We start from the raw sequence: 22,953 nt of genomic DNA, 5'->3' as shown, positions 1-22,953 counted from the left end.
TTTTTTTGTTTTTGTTTTTTTGAGATGGAGTTTCGCTCTTGTCGCCCAGGCTGGAGTGCAATGGCACGATCTCAGCTCACTGCAATGTCCGCCTCCTAGGTTCAAGTGATTCTCCTGCCTCAGACTCCAAGTAGCTGGGATTACAGGCTCACACCACCATGCCCAGCTAATTTTTACATTTTAGTGGAGACAGGGTTTCACCATTTTGGCCAGGCTGGTCTCGATATCCTGACCTCAGGGGATCCATCCACCTTGGCCTCCCAGAATGCTGGGATTACAGGTGTGAGCCTCTGCATCCAGCCTCAAACTCTGCTTTAATCTGTGGTGAACAAGCTAGAGATTAAGGTCCTGCCCTGTGGATTTTATATTTGCATAAGAAAGAAAGATAGCTATGTCAGGAGCTCTGGGGAGAGGCCCAGGTTGGAATTATAGATTCACTTGACCAAGGTAAACCTGGTGTGCCTGCTCCTACTTCACATCCCCAGACATATTTCCAGAACATTTCTTTTCTATTTTTGTGTAAAAACTTTTCCTTTTGAGCCTCTCTCCATTGTTGCATGTCAGCCTCTACTTGTCTTTTGTTGATTTTGAGGCCACTTGCCCATGTAAGTGGCAGGATATCACAGAAGAATCATGCTGACCTGAGTCTTTGAATTATGGTTCTGCTACCTACCAACTGAGTTCCTTTGGTCAAGCTCTTGGACTTCTGAGCCTGTTTCCTAATTTCAGAAGTGGTATATGATATGTTAGTCCCTGGTGGGTTGCAAGGAAGAGGCACACATGTATCAGCTTTGGTGATGAGGGCTGAATGTAAACTTGGATGGGAAGTCATCTAAGCAGCCATATTGTCTCTTGGCCCTAGTATTTTCAAAACCTCATAGAACATTAATTTAGCAGTATTTAGTATTTGAGCTCTGAAGACCTGCCCTCTTTTCCTTCATTCACTCAACATTTGTATTTTCCAAGAGAGAGTATCTGATTGGATTAGTCTGTCACCTTCTAAAAACAGAAGACCCCTATTAGGGAGAATTTTGAGCTATGCCATGTTCTTGGTGATTGATCTCCCTGAAGTTCAGCCTATATGTTGTCCTTAGCTGAAGCACTGAGCCCTGGTCCAGTCACTTGTGGCCAAAGAAGTAAGGTTGGTTGTATGCATTATCAATCACACAGATATGCTATAGATATGCTTTTTGTGTATGCCACAGTCACACAATAGTTGTATTGTGTCTAGAGTTGGTTCCTGCCTGTGGGTTCATGGTCTCACTGACTTCAGGAATGGAACCCCAGACCTTCGCGGTGAGTGTCACAACTCTTAAAGATGACACAGACCCCAAGAGTGAGCGGTAGCAAGGTTTATTGTGAAGTGTGAAAGAACATGGCTTCCATAGCGTGGAAGGGGACCCAAGCAGGTTGCCGCTGCTGGCTCCATTGGCCAGCTTTTATTCCCTTATTTGTCCCCTCCCGTGTTCCGTTTCTGGCCTATCCCAGAGTGCCCTTTTTTCAATCCTCCCTGCAATTGGCTACTTTTAGGATCCTGCTGATTGGTGCATTTTACAGAGCGCTGATTGGTGCATTTTACAGAGTGCTGATTGGTGTGTTTTACAGAGTGCTGATTGGTGTGTTTTGCAGAACGCTGACTGGTGCATTTTACAATCCTCTTGTAAGACAGGAAAGTTCCCCAAGTCCCCACTCCACGCAGGAAGTCCAGCTGTCCTCACCTCTCAGTATGACTGTAGCATATTCTAAAAGAACCCTTTGGAGAGTTTCTTTAGAAGACAATTGAGAGTATAGAAGTTCTAGAGTTTCATGGCCTTTTGTCCAATTCAAACACTTATCTAATATAATCATAGATAATTGTTAATAAAGAACCTAACAAGGTAACTGACACATGTCAAATAGTCAATACATCTCCCTTTTGGTGTTACATTTAGTATTATAGTGTGGTTATTTGTTCATATGGCTGTTTTTCATACTAGACCATGAGCTCCATGAGGGCAGGGTCTACAGTTTCAACTGTGGGAATTCTGAACTCTTACTGAAAGAATGGGAGAATAGAAAGGCTTCCCAGAGAAGGTAGTATTTAAGCTGATTGTTTAAGGGTGAGTAGGAATCCTTTCCAGGTGAATAAAACCTTGAGACATCATTCCAAACAGAGTCTAGCAGGTGCAAAGGCACAGAGATAGAGATGAAGTTTACTTATGTGCTCTTTGTATTAGAAATAAGTGTCCTTTGTATTTTTAATACAAAGAGCAAATAAAAACAAAAATTAAAAATCATTTAGAGGAAAAACTATAAATGGGCTTGGCCAGAGGGCATGTCACAATTGAGTTAGCTATGACCATAGACACTCAGTAATGGATGGAAGTTTTAGGGAAAGAGTAAAACATTCTCAGGTTGTTGGCCAAGTATCTAGAACAATTTAGAAATACAGGTAATTGAATTCTGGGAATGATTACACTGTAGTGAAATCATTTACTTCTTCTCTGCCTGTGAAGCATGTATGTGTTGCACACTGTTCAGGGTCCTGAAAATGAGACTTCTTCTCAAGGAGCTCATGAGCAATCAAGGGAGACAGATGGGTGAGCAGCTGATTATCATGTGACAAGTGAGGTAATAGAGGTATAACAAAAATGCTATCTAAACAAGAAGAATAATTAGTAATACATGGAGTGATGGGGAAAGATTTCTCAAATGAAGCTGGCTGGGCATGATGATGGCTCACGCCTGTAATACCAGCACTTTGGGAGGCAGAGGTGGGAGAATCCAGGAGTTCAAGACCAGCCTGGTCAACAGAGCAAGACCCTGTAAGAATAAACAAATATTTTTCTAAAAGGAAGTGATATTTGAGCACTCTGGAGCACTATACAAATATAGGACAGACTGAAGGAATGTATCCACCTTAATTTGAGTTAACATTTTTAAATATTTTATATTGCAGAAATAGTACATATTCACTGTTGTGAAATTAGAAATAATTGATTTTCTAGGAGCAGGGTACTACAAAGTACTCCACAGATCCACCATACTGAGACAGTGGTTAGTGCTTTGATAGATTTATTTTGTTTTTGTTTTGTTTTGTTTTTTTTGAGACGGAGTCTCGCACTGTCGCCCAGGCTGGAGTGCAGTGGCCGGATCTCAGCTCACTGCAAGCTCTGCCTCCCGGGTTTACGCCATTCTCGTGCCTCAGCCTCCCAAGTAGCTGGGACTACAGGTGCCCGCCACCTCGCCCGGCTAGTTTTTTGTGTTTTTTAGTAGAGACGGGGTTTCACCGTGTTAGCCAGGATGGTCTCCATCTCCTGACCTCGTGATCCGCCTATCTCGGCCTCCCAAAGTGCTGGGATTACAGGCTTGAGCCACCGCGCCCGGCCTGATTGATTTATTTTATACTTTTTGTGCATATACATGTATTGTATACATACATATGCATGGTTAAATAGAAATGGTTCCTCCTAGGTGTTCTGTTTATCCATTTATTTTTATGAAATAAATCCCCAAAGAGTTCATTTGCTTTGTCCAAGGGAATCTTTTGTTACATGCTGCTGTACATAATGAAAACTAAAAAAGGGGCTAACTTTTCAGCCTAGTGACCATGTGGGCTTGTGGTGATTTAAACAGAGGCCTCATGAAAGGCACCTTCAGCAATGAATTTGGTATGTGTAGGTGGTTATGCTTGGCACTATTGTTTGTACTAGTATGATAGGGATGACTTCAGTGCCTGCCATCAGGGAACTGGTTAAGTAAACGATGGTACATCCAAATGATGGAATACTGTGTAGTTGTAAAGAAGAATAAGAAAGACCTATGTACTCATGTGGAAGAACTAGATATTGTGTGTGTTTTTAAAAAAGGAACAAGGAATGGTATATGTATGGTATAGTGTATATGATATGCTACTTTTTGTGTTGAGAGAAGAGTAGAATAAGAATATACATGTGTGCTTGCAGAGATAACTTCTGAAATGATATATAAGAAACCAATTAAAAGTGTTTGGCTGTGGAGGGAGAATAGGACTATGAATGGGATTTTGCCACATACATTTATAGATAGTTAATATGCCACATACATTTATAGATAGTTAATTTTTAAATTTTTTTGAACTATGTATTTGTACACATTACCCTTTTAAAAATAAGTGAATGAAGGAATGAAATGGGATTATGAGAACGAGCATAAGAAAAAGGTTCTACAGGGCTGCCCATCTTCTTAGTACCCAGCAAATACATAGCAATAGCAGCAAAAATTGGAAGAGTTGCCCCAGGAAGGTGGGGAGTCAGCCTTTCCTTTGTCTTTTCCTCAATTTCATATATTTTAAAAAATACTCTGAGAACAATAAAACAATTTAAAACAAAAATGTTTCCAGAACTTGTAAAATAAAAGGAATATGGGGCAGCTTTGTGTAGTGCACATCCTGAGAATGGGCTGATTTACCTCAAGAGGCAGGGAGTCAAGCTCTCTAGCCTACATGGAATACATACATGAGAAAAATAAGAAAAAGAATGGATGTGGAAAATAACACTTATCCCTGATTATAAAGGAAATCACATTCTTTTTACAATAATTTAACAAAATATAAAGAAAAACTTTTAGGCTGGGCGCAGTGGCTCACACCTGTAATTCCAGCACTTTGGGAGGCTGAGGCGGGCGGATCACGAGGTCAGGAGATCGAGATCATCATGGCTAACATGGTGAAACCCCGCCTCTACTAAAAATACAAAAAAAAAAAAAAAAAAAAAAAAAGTAGCTGGGCATGGTGGCAAGCGCCTGTAGTCCCAGCTACAGGAGGCAGGAGAATGGTGTGAACCCGGGAGGCGCAGCTTGCAGTGAGCTGAGATCGCGCCATTGCACTCGACAGAGTAAGACGCTATCTCAAAAGAAAAAAGAAAAAAAAAAGAAAAACCTTTAATTCTGGCACTCAAAACATTCTGGTTTGCTGCTTTTTATACTTTTTTTATGCATATAAACATTTTTAAAAGTAGAATCATGAAATATAGTCTTTTGTCACTTACTATATTTTGGGCATGTTTCTGTGGCAGTAAATATATCCTGGCATCATTTTTAATAGCTGGCTGTATATTAAGTGAATCATTGCCACTCCAGAGGTGAATTTCCTTATATATACATTTTAATGGACTCGAGCAAGCATTTTTGGACTGAATTCGTAGAAGTAGAATTTCTGGAGGAAAATAACAAAAAACAGTTTTAGGGTTTTTAATAGAAATTTTCAAATTATCCTATAGGAAAATGGGTTCAGTATATACTCCCACCAACAGTGACGGAGTTCCAGTTTCCCCCTTCCATTTGTCATCTTTGCTCATCTTTAGGCAGAAAGTCTCATTGTTTTAATTACATTTTCTTTAATTTCTAGTGCTTTTGAGTCTTTTTTAAATGCTTATTGGCCATTTTTATTCTTGTAGGAAGTGCCTATTTCTCCATTGCCTATTTTCTGTTGGAAAGTATTTGTTTTTTTCTGACTAATTTTATAAAATTATAAAATTTTATCTCTTCTATCATTTTTCTTTTTCTGAGTAATTTTAAAGATTTCTTTATAGGCTAAGGATACAAACCTTTTATCTGTCATTGAAGTTACCAAAACTGTCTCCCACTAAGTGGTCCTTTTGCTTTATTTTTTCTTTCTTTTTTTGCTAGCCAAGCTCCAAAGTCACATTTCACTTTATTTTTATTGGGCTGAATGAAAGCATTTTAACTTAGTGATTTTAGTGTAAACAGGAGTAGAGCAGAATGTAATTATCTAGGTCTCGGTCTGTCACCCAGGCTGGAGTACAGTGGCATGATCTTAGCTCCTGCAGCCTCAAACTCGTGGGCTCAAGTGATTTTCCCGCCTCAGCCTCCCAGATAGCTAGGACTACAGGTATATGCCACCACGCCCAGCAGATTTGAAAAATTTTTTGTAGCGATATGAATTTGCTGTGCTGCCCAGGCTGGTCCTGAATTCCTGACTTCAAGTAATCCTCCCTCCTTGGCTTGCCAAAGTGCTGGGATTGTAGGCGTGAGCTACTGCTCCCAGCCCAGAGCTTATTTTTGTTTGCTAGTGGTGTTCTTGGTATCTCTTCATATTTGAGGCTTTGTTGCTAGTGCGAGGTATTACCCTTACCATCTGAGGTTTAAGGACTTTTGTTTTTAATACTGAATACGGAGCCGTTTAGTTCTGCATCTTTGCAAGTAACATAGTGTACCTACCAGGACTCTGCTTCGTATCCATTGAAAGCAAGAAGCAATACAGTAAAACTTTGCCTGGCTAGAGGCTTTGAAAGAATGGAGTATTCTGGTTTAATTCTGTTAACTTGGAAGTTATGAAGGTGAAAAAAATTCAAAACTTTAATTTCCTGTAGAATGCAATTCAAAAGTATAGACTGGGCGTGGTGGCTCACACCTGTAACCTCAGCACTTTGGGAGGCCCAGGTGGGCAGATCACCTGAAGTCAGGAGTTTGAGACCAGCCTGACCAACATGGTGAAATGGTGAAACCCTGTCTCTACTAAAAATAGAAAAGTTAGCTGGGCATGGTGGTGGACTCCTGTAATCCCAGCTACTACTCAGGAGGCTGAGGCAGGAGAATCACTTGAACTGGGAAGGCAGAGGTTTCAGCGAGCCAAGATCGTGCCACTGCACTCCAGCCCAGAAAACAGTGAGACTCCGTCCCAAAAAAAATTAAAATATATATATATAGCCAATAATTCCACTTCTCTTAGTAAGTTTGGACATTCAGATCTACTTGGCGTTTTATTATAGAACTCCTAGTGTTCCTGAGACTTACATTGTGAAGATCCTTTTCTAAAACTTTAGATGTAAGAGGATGTAAATGGTATTGTATGAGATCAGGCCGGATGAGAACTGACACCTGTAAATACACTTTTTAGACTAAGTCTCTGATTGCCATTTGTTCTTATTTAACTAATAAAAATAAAACACGTTGGATGGAGGGTGAGAGTAGAAAGGAGATATATGTCTTTTAATTGGATGTCATTATTTCATATCAAGATAGAATATACAGTATCCCTGGCTTTAGGCCTACAGAAAGGAACACATTTTCTAAGTGCTATATGCCAGAGGTTCTTGAACACCTGGAGGGCTTATTGCAACACAGATTGTTGGACCCTATTCCAGAGTTTCTGATTCATCAGGTCTAGGGTGGGGCCTGAGAATTCGCATTTATAACAAGTTCTCAGGTGATTCTGATGCTGCTGGTCCAGAGACTACATTTTTGAGAACCACTCTTATATACTAAAAATTGTAGAACTCTAGAAGAAAGCTGTTTGGTCTGGGATGAGAAGCACACAGGTTATGGAACAAATCATGACAGATTCAACCCTTGATCGAAGCCTAGTGTGGAGTTCAGGTTACAAGCAATACACAGTGACATAACACAGTTCTTGTTTTTTTATTATTGGAAGTCATAGCCAAGTATCTAGTGAGAAACTCTGTTTCATTTGCAAGGCTTAGAGAGGCCAGGAGATTCTAGTCAAATAGGATTTAGTGATTAACCCCAAGACAGTAAGAGTTATTTATGTCCTTTTTCTCTCACCCATCACTTAGCATTTAGCCTTACTTTAGAAGGGCCTTGTATTTTTTAAAACTGGTAAAGAGCTTTGAGTACTTATTAAATTGAAACTTTTGTGTGTTTTTAAAGATATTAGACATGTTTCTTAAGATTATTTTAAACAGTAATGTAGGAGAATAAGAGAAACTTTTTCCAAAAAAGAGAAATCATTGTGATTATTTTATCTTATTGGAATGATAAGATAAAAGACTTGTTGGATAATATAGTCTGCTTCATTAATCATCAAGCATGCTATGGGTCTTCCATTTTTATAGGATTTTTACCTCAACTGAGGTAATACCGGTAATTCTTGTACTCCATTTGAAGATGAAAAATCAAGGCCAAAATCAAAGACCTGGCATAGAAGCTGGATAATGAAGACAGCTTCGAAGGAACACATAGATACACACACACATAGATATACATATATATAAAGTACACACTCATATATTTTTTAAAGTTTTATTTATTGTTATTATTGTCAGCACAGAGATATCTGCGCTGAACTTAGGCATCATATGTAGAATCTGTAGAATCTTTGGGTTGGAGAGAAAAGAAACTGGAAGCCACACCTTTTCATAGAGGAGTTTTGCTTTAACAAGTTTTTCTTGATTGTCAACACTAATTTCTATCGTTCCACGGCTAATAGCCTCAGTTGACCAGCTGGTTCAGCCTAGACTGTTTGAAGGAATAACTACTATTACAAACAGTGGGTTAGGAAGATTCCCTACTTGGAAACCTTCCTGTTTTTCTCCCCTTACCCCTCAGAGAAGAATTTGAGTGAAGAAGGGTAGAACTAGAACCCACAGATTAAACTGGTGGCTCTGAAGCTTGGCTGCACATCAAAAACAACCCAGACTGTTTTCTAGAAAACCATACAGATTTTGCGCCCTACCTTCAGACCATCTGAATTGTGATCTCCTAGGATGGAACCTGTTTGGGAGGTGAGCGGGGGGGTCTGCATTTTTTTTTTGAGACGAAGTCTTGCTCTGTCACCCAGGCTGGAGTGTGGTGGCACGATATTGGTTGGGTCTGCATTTTTTAATAACTTTCCCAGGTAATTTTATGTAGGCTCCTGGACTGTATGCCTCAGATCAGATCAGTGCTAGACCCAGGTGAATTTTCACCAGCTTATTGTGAAATAAGAAATATAAGGACCACATACTATTTTTCGTAACATTAAATTTATTCAGTTTAAAGAATTGTCCTTTGCATTGAATTAAGGCCTTCTTGGGTTTTTTTGGTGCTAAAATATCCTTTTATAGAATGATGTTGATGAGGATGTTTTTACCATCTTTGTATGGTTTTTAATTGGAATCCTATATTGTCCTCAATATTTTTTAAAATCTCCTGGTTTATGAAATCCTAAACACTGAGTGCCTCTGATCTAATCATCCTTGGAAATTGTTTTATAAATTCTTTGGAATACAGGTCCATAGAGGGTCCAAAGCCCTTGGAACTAGACAGCTCTCAGAATTCAGAATTTTTCAGGTTTGGGAAGATGCTTTCTCTGTGTTACGAATGCCTCAGTGTGTCTGGTGCAACATCCTTAGTCACATACATTAATATTTCTAAGCAAAACAGGAGTATTCACACTAAGTGGGTAGATAAAGGCTGTATATAGCTTCATATCAGTTCAGGCCAAATTTTACTGTCCTGTAAGTTTTGACATAAAACATATGAAAAATTCATGGTTTTTAGAGCCGTTTGGATATTGGAATTGTGCATAATGGATTGTAGACCTGTTTGGAGGATTGCTTTCTCATCCTAAAAGTATTAGCAAGCTTCAAATTAAATGGAGCTTCATATGTTCATGGTAGGGAATGTAATTTATTTTGATTTAAATAAGCTACCATATGCTGTGATTGGTTTGTGTTTTCCTTCCAAAGACCTCAGTACTTTTGTTTAATAGCATTTTTCTTCAGCATGGTTCCCCGAACCCCGTTTGTAATATTTGAGATCAAATCAGAGTTTTCTATTATAGCCTTTCTGGACCTGAAGTGGGAAGTGTGAGAGTATGGGGTAGTCACTACATGGGAGTGGTTAAGAACATGGGCTTTGGGACCAGAAAGACCTAAGCTTAAGCACCAATTCTAGTACTACTAGGTTATACTTTAGGCAAGGTGTTTAATGAATCTCTGGTGGCTCATGCCTGTAATCCTAGCTACTTGAGAGGATGAGGCAGGAGGATCACTTGAGCCTAGAAGTTCAAGTCCAGTCTGGACATCACAGTGAGACCCTGTCTCTAAAAAAATTTTTTTAAATAAATAAATGAAAGGCGGAGTATTTATGTGAAAAAAATTGGGAGACTAATAATCCCTGCCTCGTGGGATTGTTACGAAGATTAAAAGAGAGACTGTTACTGAAGTACTTAGAAGAGCTATTATTTTATTGCCATTCTTTCCACCTTGTATTTGGATAGATTACCATACTTGTTTTTTCTGTGTAACTTGGTTGTCCAGTGGGGTTCTCATTCCCTTTGAGGCCTGGAGAAACTTGTCTTAAATGCTTTCCCAATTCATAAATCAGGACAAGTTCCCAGTTCATACTGAAGTCTTGCCGTTGCAATTTAGACATACAATCTGCCTCTTCAGTGGTTTCCACACCAAAAAATCCAGTCTCCTGAATTTTATATGGGCCTAAGAGTCTTACTGAAAATTGGAAGTCTTAAGGTATAGTCCATTTTATGCAGTGTGAGGTCTTTCATGTTCTGAAATGTACCACTCTTGACTGACTTTTTCTTCTTCACCCTGTCCAGCACTGTGCCCTTATTAGCCAGAGAAATGTTCCCCTTTCTCCCAGGAAACGTTCTGACCTTACCCTGGTCCCTCAAGGACTCTCCTTCTCCCCCAAATTAACTTTCAAGGAGTTTCTCCAACCCAAAATGGCACCCTTCCTGAAAAGATTTCTAGTGGATACTGTTTTCTCTACCTCACTACAGATGTATTTTGCTGCTTGGCTCCCCTCTCTCCACTTTGCTATGGCAAACATTTTTTTCCAGAAATATATCAAATAAAATGAACATGTGGCCCCGTTTGGTGATTTTTGTTGGGATCCCTGGTATTGATTTCTTCTAGTTTAGATAATTCCACTGTGGCAAGCTTTTATTCCTAGCATACAGCTCATGAGGAGAATGTAAGTCACTTGGTGTTATTAATGCTAAAATAGTAAACAAGAACACAAAATTTGCTAGATTAGAAGTGTTCCCCCCTCCCCCCCGGCCAGGCACAGTGGCTCACATCTGTAATCTGGTGCTTTGGGAGGCTGAGGCAGGAGGATTGCTTGAAGCCAGGCGTTTGAGACCAGCCTGGGCAACATAGCAAGACCCCTACTCTTAAAAAAAAAAATTAGCCATGCCTGGTGGTGCACACCTGTAGTCTTAGCTAGTTGGGAGGCTGAGGCGGGAGGATTGCCTGAGACTGGGAGTTCAGTGCTGCAGTGAGCCATTATTGCACCACTGCGCTCCAGCCTGGTCTACAGAGTGAGACTCTGTCTCTATAAAAATCAAAAAATAGTCTGGGCATAGTGGTTCATGCCTGTTATCCCAGCACTTTGGGAGGCTGAGGCAGGAGGATCACTTGAGTCCAGGAGTTCAAGACCAGCCTGGGCAACATAGATGCCATCTCTACTAAAAAATATATAAATAAGTGTTTTTTAATCCCTCTTGAGTAACTTGATTTGTCAAAAACAGATTCCAGAGTAGTGCTGTCTCTGACTGTGGGGAATAACTGTTCATACTCAACAAAGAGTGCTCACTCACAGATCCTAACCCCTAAGGGCATGGGCTTCCTGCCTAGGAAATGAGATTTAGAATACAGCATTCTAAAAATGACAGTTAATCAACAGATTATTTATTAAGGACCTGGTGGGTGCACAGAGGCATGCTAGAAGCTATAAAGGACTTGATTCTTGCCCTCAAGAAACTTCCAAGATTATAGACTAGTCCCAAAACAAATAATGAGTGATACTCTCTCAAATATACATATAATCAAATGTGAGAGGGAGGTGAAGATGGGGAAGACCTTAGGCTCGGAGATTGTATTCAGGCTTTTATAGTAGCATTTCTTTGATATAATTATGCATTTAAAAAACAAATTGTCATCATATCAGTCTGAAATGTATAGAGACACATGTTGGTGAGAAAAGCTTTTTATATATAATAATTTACCCATAGGGATGTTTTTGATTAACGTTATCTGTTAAAGACTTCACAATATTTCCCCCATTAATAGTCTATGTCTTTTTGGAGCTGATCTGGAGAAGTCGAGGACCATGTGCTAATTGCTATTTGATGTTATTCTAGGAGGACAGTTGATTGGCTTTGGGGCGAGGAGTTGGAACTTGAGGACTAGAAGGCAGATCTGAATCTAGAAATCTTGCCACTGACTTTTGGCAAGTCTTTTGATTCTACCTTTGAAACTGCCTTTAAATGCCTTGCGGAGTATATTTTATGACTGTTCTGTACATATCCAGTAGAATGATAGTGATATCACAGAACATCCTTGGGGCGTTGTTTCTAAAACTTTGGGATTGTTAATAGTTACCAGATTAAAAATGTATGTAATATGTGTAATAAAGATAACAATACATAAATTTGGGAAATGCTTAGTAAATTAAACAGGACTTTTCAGAAAAATGAATTTACACATGGCCATGATTTTTTTTTTTTTTCCCAAAGAACATTCATAAGACTGTAGTTTGTAGAACACTAGTTTGGGAACTGTTGGTGTAGGAATTAGGGTAATTAGGATTTGGACTATTCCGGGTAGAGGTTGTCACTATATTTGAAGAATTGTTCTTAAGCCTTTAGTCTTTCTATATATCAGAATTACCTATAGCAAATTAACAAGCAGAAATACAAAAATAGGACCTTGGCTCAGGCCTAGCAAATCAGAATATCTGCAAAGTATGGATGTGGAAAAACTTCCAGGCGATTCTATGTACTCCTAAGACTGAAAACCGCTCAATTAGAATAGACCTTCTTGCCAATTGCTAAATGCAGTCTTTTTTTTGGAGACAAGTCTTGCTCTTGTCCCCCAGGCTGGAGTGCGAAGGCGCAATCTCAGCTCACTGCAACCTCCACCTCCCGGGTTCAAGCGATTATCCTGCCTCCCCCCACCCCCCACCTCCCCGAGTAGCTGGGATTACAGCCGCCTGCCACCACACCCGGCTAATTTTTGTATTTTTAGTAGAGATGGGGTTTCACCATATTGGCCAGGCTGGTCTAGAACCCCTGACCTCAGGTGATGCACCTGCCTCGGCCTCCCAAAGTGCTGGGATTACAGGCATGAGCCACCATGCCTGGCCAGCTAAATGCATTCTTAATCCTATTTGAGTATGCTTCTGTTTTGTTTTCTTGGGTCTGGTCCAGGGACTAGACTGTTGCTGTAATTAAGTTCAGTTTTATTATTCTTCCCAGAGTATCTGTATCCCAATTTTCAGATTCCATTTCATCAGTGGGGCAGACTTATAGGTCAGTATAGGACAAGTTTTAAACATTAATGAAAAAGAGATTGTATTGTATTTATATTGTCTTTCTCATCTGGCAGTCTTGAGTTTAATTTAGAAAATGCCTCTATTTGTAATTTACCTTTGTTTTGATATATTTTACAAATGTAGAGATCACATAAGTGATTTCCCTCTTTTTCCTGACTTCCTTGTCAACTAAAACGTTTTTGAAAACTTCTTGTTAACTTGTAATTGCAGGTAAGCTCCATTTTCTGTTTGCTTAAGCTCACTGACGTCATATTTGCAAGCACTGTTCTTGCATCAAATGGAAGATAACCAATGGAACATTTGTGCATTGAGGTCAATATAGGAAGGCTTAGCAGAATGACTACTTAATTTGTTTTCTGTTAATGTCCATGCAGCTTCTCTGGGAATAAATGAAATGGAAGTACGTGGGACAAAATCATTCTAATTCAAGATTTACCTGGAACATTTTTTTTTCTTTCTTTTTTTATTATTATTATACTTTAAGTTCTAGGGTACAAGTACAACGTGCAGGTTTGTTACATGTGTATACATGTGCCATGTTGGTGTACTGCACCCATTAACTCATCATTTACATTAGGTATATCTCTTAATGCTATCCCTCCCTGCTCCCCCCACCCCATGACAGGCCCCAGTGTGTGATGTTCCCCTTCCTGTGTCCAAATGTTCTCATTGTTCAATTCCCACCTATGAGTGAGAACATGCGGTGTTTGGTTTTCTGTTCTTGTGATAGTTTGCTGAGAATGATGGTTTCCAGCTGCATCCATGTCCCTACAAAGGACATGAACTCATCCTTTTTTATGGCTGCATTGTATTCCATGGTGTATATGTGCCACATTTTCTTAATCCAGTCTGTCATTGATGAACATTTGGGTTGGTTACCTGTAACCTTTAAAAAAAAATTCTATATACATGTCATATGTCTCCTCACCCCACCAAAAACTGAACTACTCCCACTTTCTCTTTTTTTCCTTGATCCTTCACCAAATAATGGAGAAAATCTGATGGGTTTATTTACTTAGTAAAAGAAAATCTTGTAAAACGAGGAGACGGAGAAATTATTTTAGTGCAAAGTATGACATGCTATATAAAAATATGTTCTGGCTGGGTGTGGTGGCTTACGCCTGTAATCCCAGCACTTTGGGAGGCTGAAGCGGGCAGATCACGAGGTCAGGAGATCAAGATCATCCTGGCTAACACAGTGAAACACTGTCTCTACTAAAAATACAAAAAATTAGCTGGGCATGGTGACTCGCGCCTGTAGTCCCAGCTACTCAGGAGGCTGATGTAGGAGAATTGCTTGAACCAAGGAGGTGGAGGTTGCAGTGAGCCAAAATCGCACCATTGCACTCCAGCCTGGGGTGACAGAGTGAGACTCCATCTCAAAAAAAAAAAAAAAAAAAAAAAGAAAAAGTTCTATGTGTTTTAAAAGACGTTATAAAATTATTTCTTGTATTGCTTATGTAGCTTTAAAATGTTCATTTGTGTTTGTGTATGTGTGTGACCCTGTGAAAAATTAGAAGAATAAACACAAAGTTAGAAAGTTGGAGTTTGATGCATTAATCCAGCAGCTGTCTGGGCAGACCAACTTACACTTGGGGGATATAAGCATTCCTGCCACCAGGGAAGTGAAATTTCCCACCGTGGAGTAAGGATGTTTCATGTGGCTTTGTAATGGATAAAATCTTTCTCCTGATGCTCTTCCCACTGCTCTGATTTCATGCTCACCATGCAACCATCTTTTACTAATTAAGCATCCCAGGCATTTGGATTTTGAATGGTGGGAATGTATTAGCTATTCGAAAATAAACAAATATTCCCTTCTGCCTTCCCAGGACGTACACTATCAACTATACCTTCTCCCTCCTGTATGTATAACCTGTCCCTCTCCACTAGACCCTTTCTATGAACATTTAAACATGAACTAGACTTTCTAATCTTTAAAGATGTCATTTCCGTGGACTTCATACCACTCCAGTTTCTGTCTGTTCCTGCCTCTTCCCTTGGCAGCTGGACTCTGAGTTATCTCATACTTGGTATCACCTACGATTCATCCATTTGGCTTTCATTCTCATTTTTCTCCATGGAAACTGCTCTCATTAAGGTCATCAGAGACTCCATGGTCCTGAATTCTATGGACACTTCTCAGTCTTCCTCCTACTTGACCTTTCAGCAGCCTTCTGTATTCCTACTTTACTGGAATTGGATTCATTCCCTGTGGCTGCTGTAACAAATTACCACAAACTGGTGTCTTAAAATAACATTTATTCTCTCATAGTTCTGGAGGCCAGAAGTCCAAAGTCAAGGCGTCAGGAGGGCCACTTTCCCTCTGGAGGCTCTAGGGGAGAATTTGTTCTTTGCCTCTTCCAAATTCTGATGACTGTGGGCATTCCTTGATTTGTGGCCACACCACTCCAATCTCTGCCTCCATGGTCACATTGCCTCCTCCTCTTCTATGTGTATGTTAAATCTCCCTCTGCTTTTCTCTTATATACCTATCATTGAATTGAGGGCCCACCTGAATAATTCAGGATGATCTCCTTATCTTAAAGTCCTTAATTATATATACAGACACCCTTTTTTCCAAATAAGGTAGGCTTCACAGATTCCATGGATTAGGACATGGACATATATATTTTGGGGGGCTACCATTTAATCCATCGACATCTGTGATGTCACACTCTTCTGATTGTCTTCTCAACACTGCTTCTCAGTTTCCTTTTCATGTTGCCTTCCTTCTCTACTTGACGTGTGTGTGTGTGTGTGTGTGTGTGTGTGTGTGTGTGTGTGTGTGTAATGGAGTCTCGCTCTGTCACCCAATCTGGAATGCAATGGTGCGATCTCAGCTCCCTACAACCTCCATCTCCCAGGTCCAAGCGATTCTCCTGCCTCAGCCTCCGAGTAGCTGGGATTACTGGCATGCACCAACACACTCAGCTAATTTTTGTCTTTTTAGTAGAGATGGAGTTTCAACATGTTGGCCAGACTGGTCTCTAACTCCTGACCTCAAGTGATACGCCTCTCTTGGCCTCCCAACATGTTGGGATTACAGGCGTGAGCCACAGCGCCCGGCTTCTACCTGACTTTTTAAAATGTTCACACACATCAGTGCTGGGTCATGGACCCTCTTCTCATCTCACTTTGCATTTTCTCCATAGGCAGTATCTTCTATTCCTATGACTTCAGTTACCATTTATATAAACGACTACTCCAACTTTCTATATTTAGGCAGACTTCTCCTATTCTTGGTGCATACAGCCAACCTACTTAACGTCACCATTTGAGTGTTTCAGAAGCATTGCAAATTTAACATGTCCAAAATAGAACTCATCACCTTTTTTACCCCCACGCCCCTATCACCACCCAAGAAAAGTTTGCCCTTCCCACAGAGTTCCTTAGCTCAGTGAATGACATTACCATCCACCCAGTTGCTTGTGCCAAAATTATCCTTGATATTTCCCTCACTCTGACTCCCCACATCTAGTTCATCACCAGAAACCTCCTAAAATAGTTTTGGAGTCTACCTCCTTTCTTCTTACTGCCATCATCTTAGTTCAAGCAGCTACCCTTTTTTCATCTCAATTGGAATAATAGCTTCCTTACCAGTCTCTCATTATTAACTCTCTGTCTCTCCAATCCATTTTCCACATGGCAGCCTGAGTGATCTCAAAATATGTCGAATCATGCTACAATGCATTATAAGGAATTTGAGAACTCCTTATAATGGCTTCTATTATTTAGGATGAAATCCAAAATCCTTCATGTAGTCTCTTAAGGTCCTGAATGATCTGATCTGGCCCCACCTGCCTCTCCAACCTCATCTCTCTTCCTTGTCATTCTCCAGCTATATACATATCTACCTTCTTGTAGTTCCCGAAAGTTCCCTCCTGCCTTTGATTCGTTGTACATCCTTTTCTCTCTCATCCCTATTGCTAGTAAACTTATATTTTTTAGGTGTCGATGAAAATGTTTCTTGCTCAGGGAAACCTTTCTGAACCATCCCCCTCTCCTGGACTAGATTGGGCCCCCTGTTGTTTTCTAATAGTCCCTTTTATAGCATGGATCATAATTATTTTTAACTATTTTCTTGTCTCTCTCCTGAGAGAATGTAAATATCACCAGGGCAAGGGCTGCGTACCTATCAAAGCAAGAGTCAAGCACAGTGCCTCAGCACTGAGGGTCAGTAGGCACTCGGATATTAATGAGTGAATAGATTTATGATCTTAGTTGTTAAGATGTAGCTGAGAGAAAGCAAAACCCGAATCCAGTGGCAGAATATTTGAAATAAAATGTAAAGCTGTCATCCACAATATTTACTTTTTAAAATGATATTAACCAGACTGAAGAAAGTAATAAAACTGTAGGAAACAAAATAGGAGGGACTAGTTTTTATTTCAGTTGTTCAGTAGACTTTTTCCAGGTAATTCAGTCAAAAGTCCTAAGTAATCTTAGCAAACTGTTATAGGCACATTGCAGGTTTGTAACTTCTGAAAAATATTATTTAAGTTCAAAGAATAGCTAGTTTTTGGTATGAGCATGTTGGATCTGAAAGTTGTGGGTGTTTTAAGTGTTAAACTGATGAAGCATGTATCCTTGAAATATCCTAGATACATTAAAAGTCCTGGAGTTCTTTCTGACTTGGAACGGAAGTCCCTATTTCAAGCCACATATTTTAGACACAAATATGTCTTGACCCTTGACCATGATAGTGCCAACTCAAATGCTTGGCAGGCCTTAGCACCCTTGTATTGACTATTAACAGGGTTGCGAGCTTTCCCATTTTCAGCCAAAGTGACAACTGTTATTTCTTATTTTCAGCATGTTTGACATGTGTATAAGAGGGAAAGTTGGGTGAAGGGGAAATAAGTTTCAAATTGTTCTTAGATTTCAAGATGCAATATAATCACAGACCAGACACAAACTCCTTTATCTACTGTTAAGGTCTAAATCTTAAAGAACTGCTTCTCAGGCAGTGACCTATTTCAAATTGCACATTTGTCTTCTTGATAGATAAAAAGATGTTATAACATAGTGGTTTGTGTGGCAGAGTTAATTGCCAGTGTTTATTGACTACCTGTATAAGCTGTTGTTAGGTGACAACTTTCCCCAGAGCTTAGCAGGTTAAAACAACAAATATTTATTATTTCATAATTTCTGTGCATCAGGAATCTGGGAGTAGTTTGGCAGAGTGCCTGTGCTTGAGACTCTTACAGAGTTGCAGGCAAGCTGTCGTCTGGGGCTGCTATGTCATCTGAAGGCTTGACTGGGAGGAAAATGCACTTCTAAGCTCCCTTACATGGTGGTTCATTTCCTTGTACCATGAGCCTCTCTGTAATGTAACTCACAACGTGGCAACCATTCAGCCTCTTAACCCGATTTATGTAACCAAGCATTCCTCCCATCTCTGGAAGGTTTGGGCATATTTTCTTTGTCCTCACTACACTAGACTTTCATCCTTGAAGTGGATGAGGATCAAGTGAAATAATGAATGTGAAATGGTGAAGTGGAATGGCTAGAGAAACACAGTGCTCAAGCATGGACAGTGACCTGGGAAAGAGCTGGAAACAGAAAGAAAATGTTACGTGAAACTGGGAGCAGGAACTTCAGGGAAGTTGTGATGATCCTGTCTTCCCTCGTGTCTTCCCCAAGTTGGAAACATCCAAATGCCTTCCCTAGGAGTTACCAGTCTCCAGCAAAAATCTCCCTATTGCCACCTAGCTACTAAAGCCAGGGCACATTAAGCAGCAGTTTACTCATACCCAGCAGGGCCCACAAAACAATGTTGTTCTTGAACTATGTGCCTTAAAGTGTGGGTATGAAAGTGCTTTATTAATTTTTAAACAGTATAAAAATTAAGTTGTTGGAATGCTGCTGTTTGGAAACACCAAACTTTCTAATTGTTTGGAAAACACAGGTTGAATAGTACAAAATACAAATCAACACTGTATAATCTAAGAGATTCACTTGCCTAGTATTGACAATACCATATCAGTGTTTTCAACTTCTGTGAAGTATTTGCATTAAGTTCAGTAACAGTTTTCGTTGAGTTTATGGTAATTCCCCTCTCCCTTTCTCATGAATAAGCACATTCTGGAATTTGCTATCTGTGCTCCACCTTGCTCTTGAATTAGAAGGGTTTTTTTTTTTTTTTTTTTTTACTTTCTTGCTTCCTTTGCCTTCCCTTTCCCTTTTTCCTTACAATCATGTGCACTCAGAACTTATTTTGGGCACAGGAAGATTTTTTTTTAAAAAACTGAACTCTAATTTCTGCTTCCGTGTAGTGATTTTCCATATTGATGGTGAGAAGTCAGTGTGCTAGTTGCAAACAACTGCCAAATCTTTGGAAACAATAGTACAGTATATCTTGCTACCTAGCAAGGTTCAGGACCTTTAAGAGTCTCTGTGCTTAGGAATACCCCATTTACTTACAGGGCAAATACTGTTGCCCTGGCATTTAGAACAGCCTTGCTTCTATCATTGTTATGCTACAGATGGAAGTGGTAAAAATAAAGAACTGGTTTCTTCCCCTCTATAGCTTATGAAATTATTATTGTGGGTCTGTATTTGGAATAGACATTGATTTCTTTTGTTTCTGTTTAAAATATGTTAAACAGATATATTTCATACTGGTAGCCTTATTTAAACCTACAGTGATTTAAATGGTTCTATTTTAAATGAATTATTTTAGAACTATGTACCACTGAGTTGTTTTTCCATCTATTCTTTACTCTTTACAATTTTACCTTGTCTTTTTAGTATATTGCATTTCTAATATCCATAACAGGTTAGGAAATTGCAAAACAAAACAAACAAAAAACAAAAACAAAAAAATCTTTAAAGAGAACGAAGAAAGAATATTTTACTGTATCCAGAAGCAGAAAATAACTTATTCACGAGTGTTGCCGAGATGGAAAGAACCCCTAGGAAATAATTTGTTAAAACTTGGGGGTCGGGGTAGAGATGGAGTCAAGGTTGAAGGGAGATGAGTTAGAGAGGGAAAGTTGCCTAAATACAATTAAGCCTCAGGTATTTATGGAACTCCTAATATTGTGGTGAGTTACAAAATCTATTAAACTCAATCTTGCTTGTCAGGAATTGAGAATCTAATTGGAAGGAGAAAAATTATGCATATGAAACAACAATTAAGTAGTGTACTAAGTACAGAAGGGAAGTGGTGAATAAGTAAAGAAGGAAAGTAGTGAATGAAGACTGGAATGATTTTTTAGGAATTGTTAAGATTTAGAAGAATAACAGAAAAAGATATATTCGAAATGATAGCAAAAACATCAAAATGGGTTTAGAAGTCAAAATAAACAATTTTATTTACATACAATTTTACAAAGCTGTAGACAGAAACATATACATGAGCTAGAAAAAAATTAAGGCCAAAAAAAATTGCCACTAAAAAATTACATATACTGAATAACATAGTTATAAACTTTCATTTAAATTATTTTATAAAAAATAAAAATTATAACAAATATAATACATACTTTTACAAAAGATAAGGAAAAGATATATACCCCAGTAGAAAAATGGGCAAAGTACTTTAGCAGTAAAATTACAGAATAAGAAATATAAATGGCCAGTAAACATATCTTAAGATAATCAGCCTCAGTAAAAATTAAAGAAATGTAAAAAAATGCAAGTTTTATCTTACGAGATTAGCAATGGTTTAGAAAATAATACTCATGATTAATACCCGTTTCCATTGGGAAACGGGCACTTCCACACTACTGGTGGGAATTTAAATTCTTATGGTAGTGTGGCAATGCCAAGAGCCTTAAAAAAGAGAACATAATTCTCCAATGTAACAGCTCTATTTCTAGGAGATATCCTAAATAAATAATTAGAAAAGACCTTGATAAAGTAGAACCTTTATAAACAGAAACATTGGAAACACCCCCAAAAGATAGTATGGCTATATTATTAAATAACATAAGAATGAGAAAAAGCAAATGATGGGGCATCTTGTATCACATGATCCTATTACTATTGAGAGTGGATACTTGGGAAATATGTGTGTATGTTTGTATCTACACAAACGTATGGGAATTCAGGAAGGTTATATGCACCACATTGTTAATTGTTCTTAACTCTGGATGACTGGACAACAGGTGACTTTTGTTTTTTCCATTTTGCTTATCAATATGATAAACGTATTTTTAAATACATTTTAAAGAAAAACAGCTTGAGAATTAGAATAAGGAGTAGGTACTTACAATGTTCATTAAGAATGCATTTTCTCTATCAGATATTAAGGAAGCTGTAATGATCTTCACTAGGTTCCAGGACCTACAGAAATTTGGCATGGGAAGATTCCTACCCCTCCCACCCCGTCCCACTTGCCTAGAAAGTACTAAGTGAGCCTAGGTGTTAATAGACATCTTTTCTTTTAACTTTTAAATAATTGTACATCTGTCTAGTTGTTAACTGTAGGATATGGATGGTTTTATAAGAGTTACAGACTAAGTTTCTGTTTATAGTTAAAATCTTTGACTAGAATTTCAGAAGCTTCTGACAGAATCTGCATGTTTTAGGTCTACATTTCCTTTATCCTTATATTCATTTTATCTTTTCTTTTGCTCCTCTTTAGGTTCTATCATAATGAATGGATCCAATATGGCAAATACATCACCCAGTGTAAAATCCAAAGAGGACCAGGGGTTAAGTGGGCACGATGAAAAGGAAAACCCATTTGCAGAGTACATGTGGATGGAGAATGAAGAGGATTTCAACAGACAGGTAAAGAAAGAGTGGAAAAGTGGAAGGTTGATGATACGTGTAACTCAATAGCTATAATATTTTACTGCCAGTTTGTTACAAAAAGAAATGGATACAGTTAGCTTTAGAATAACTTAAAAATTCATTGCGGGGGTCGGGGGGGGCCTCATCTGGAATGACCAGGAAACATCTTCATCTGGTAAGAGACCAGAGCGATAGTACCTTGGAGGAAGATATTTGTATTTTTCTTACCATGTTGATTAAAAGAGAAAACAAATGTCAGACTAATTAGTTGATATCTGAAAATCCTCACGTGAGAGCCCATGTATAACCAAATAGATTTGCATATACTCCACACTATAATATGCCTTTTAAGTGTAGTTCACATTACATGGTAATTACTGCAGAGGGTCCCTGCCCTCAGCCTTGTTCTGGCTAGATTTGTTTATGACATTTCTCTCAGCAACTGTAGACCATTCTAGAATATTCCCAGAATTTAAATCATACAAGACTCTTCTCAATCTTAGAGGACTGACATAAAACCCTGTACCAAACCATGGTAGCTGAGGTCCTTTATCCTGCCCTGATTCTACCTTTAATCCTAGGAAGCACAGTGGTTCTTTAACTCTCTATAGTGATCAATGTGAAATTATTTGCTTGAACAGTAGAGCACTAAAAAACAGAATGGTAGTGAGGTTGTTTTTCTATATACTCTGTAGTTTGTTGCTTTCACTTGCTTATAGGAAATGTGATACTCTGCATTTCATTTTGAAAATAAATGAAGACATAAAAGAAGTTTAAGGCCAGGTGTGGTGGCTCACACCTGTAATCCCAGCACTTTGGGAGGCCAAGGCGGGAAGATCACGTAAAGTCAGGAATTCAAGACCTGCCTGACCAAAATGGTAAAACCTCATCTCTACCAAAAATACAAAAATTAGTTGGGCATGGTGGCATCCTCCTATAATCCCAGCTACTTGGGAGGCTGAGACACGAGAATTGCTTAAACTGGTAGGTGGAAGTCGCGGTGAGCCAATCACACCACTGCACTCCAGCCTGGGCTACAGAGCAAGACTCTGTCTCAAAAAAAAAAAAAAGATTAAGAACTCTTCACTGAAGGTAAGTATGTTTTCCGTGGGACTTTAGAACAGTCGTGTTTGGCATTTTTGTTGACCTAATGGT

General features: G+C 38.9%; 1 protein-coding gene across 3 annotated transcripts in view; it reads left to right on the top strand.

Moving 5' to 3' along the window:
• Positions 1-22,953, top strand: part of PAIP2B (poly(A) binding protein interacting protein 2B) — a 40,749-nt gene that overhangs the window by 3,715 nt on the left and 14,081 nt on the right. For all 3 annotated transcript variants that reach the window (XM_010361924.2, XM_030921607.1, XM_010361926.2), the window contains exon 2: positions 21,647-21,795. In XM_010361924.2, the coding sequence (XP_010360226.1) occupies positions 21,658-21,795 (138 nt within the window). In that variant the 5' untranslated portion in view covers positions 21,647-21,657. The remainder of the gene's footprint in view (positions 1-21,646; positions 21,796-22,953) is intronic.

This window comes from Rhinopithecus roxellana, chromosome 17, assembly GCF_007565055.1.
Source record: "Rhinopithecus roxellana isolate Shanxi Qingling chromosome 17, ASM756505v1, whole genome shotgun sequence".
In the NCBI taxonomy this organism is placed as follows: Eukaryota; Metazoa; Chordata; class Mammalia; order Primates; family Cercopithecidae; genus Rhinopithecus; species Rhinopithecus roxellana.
The sequence above is the reverse complement of the archived record's forward strand: the minus strand, read 5'-3'. Positions and strand labels throughout refer to the sequence as shown.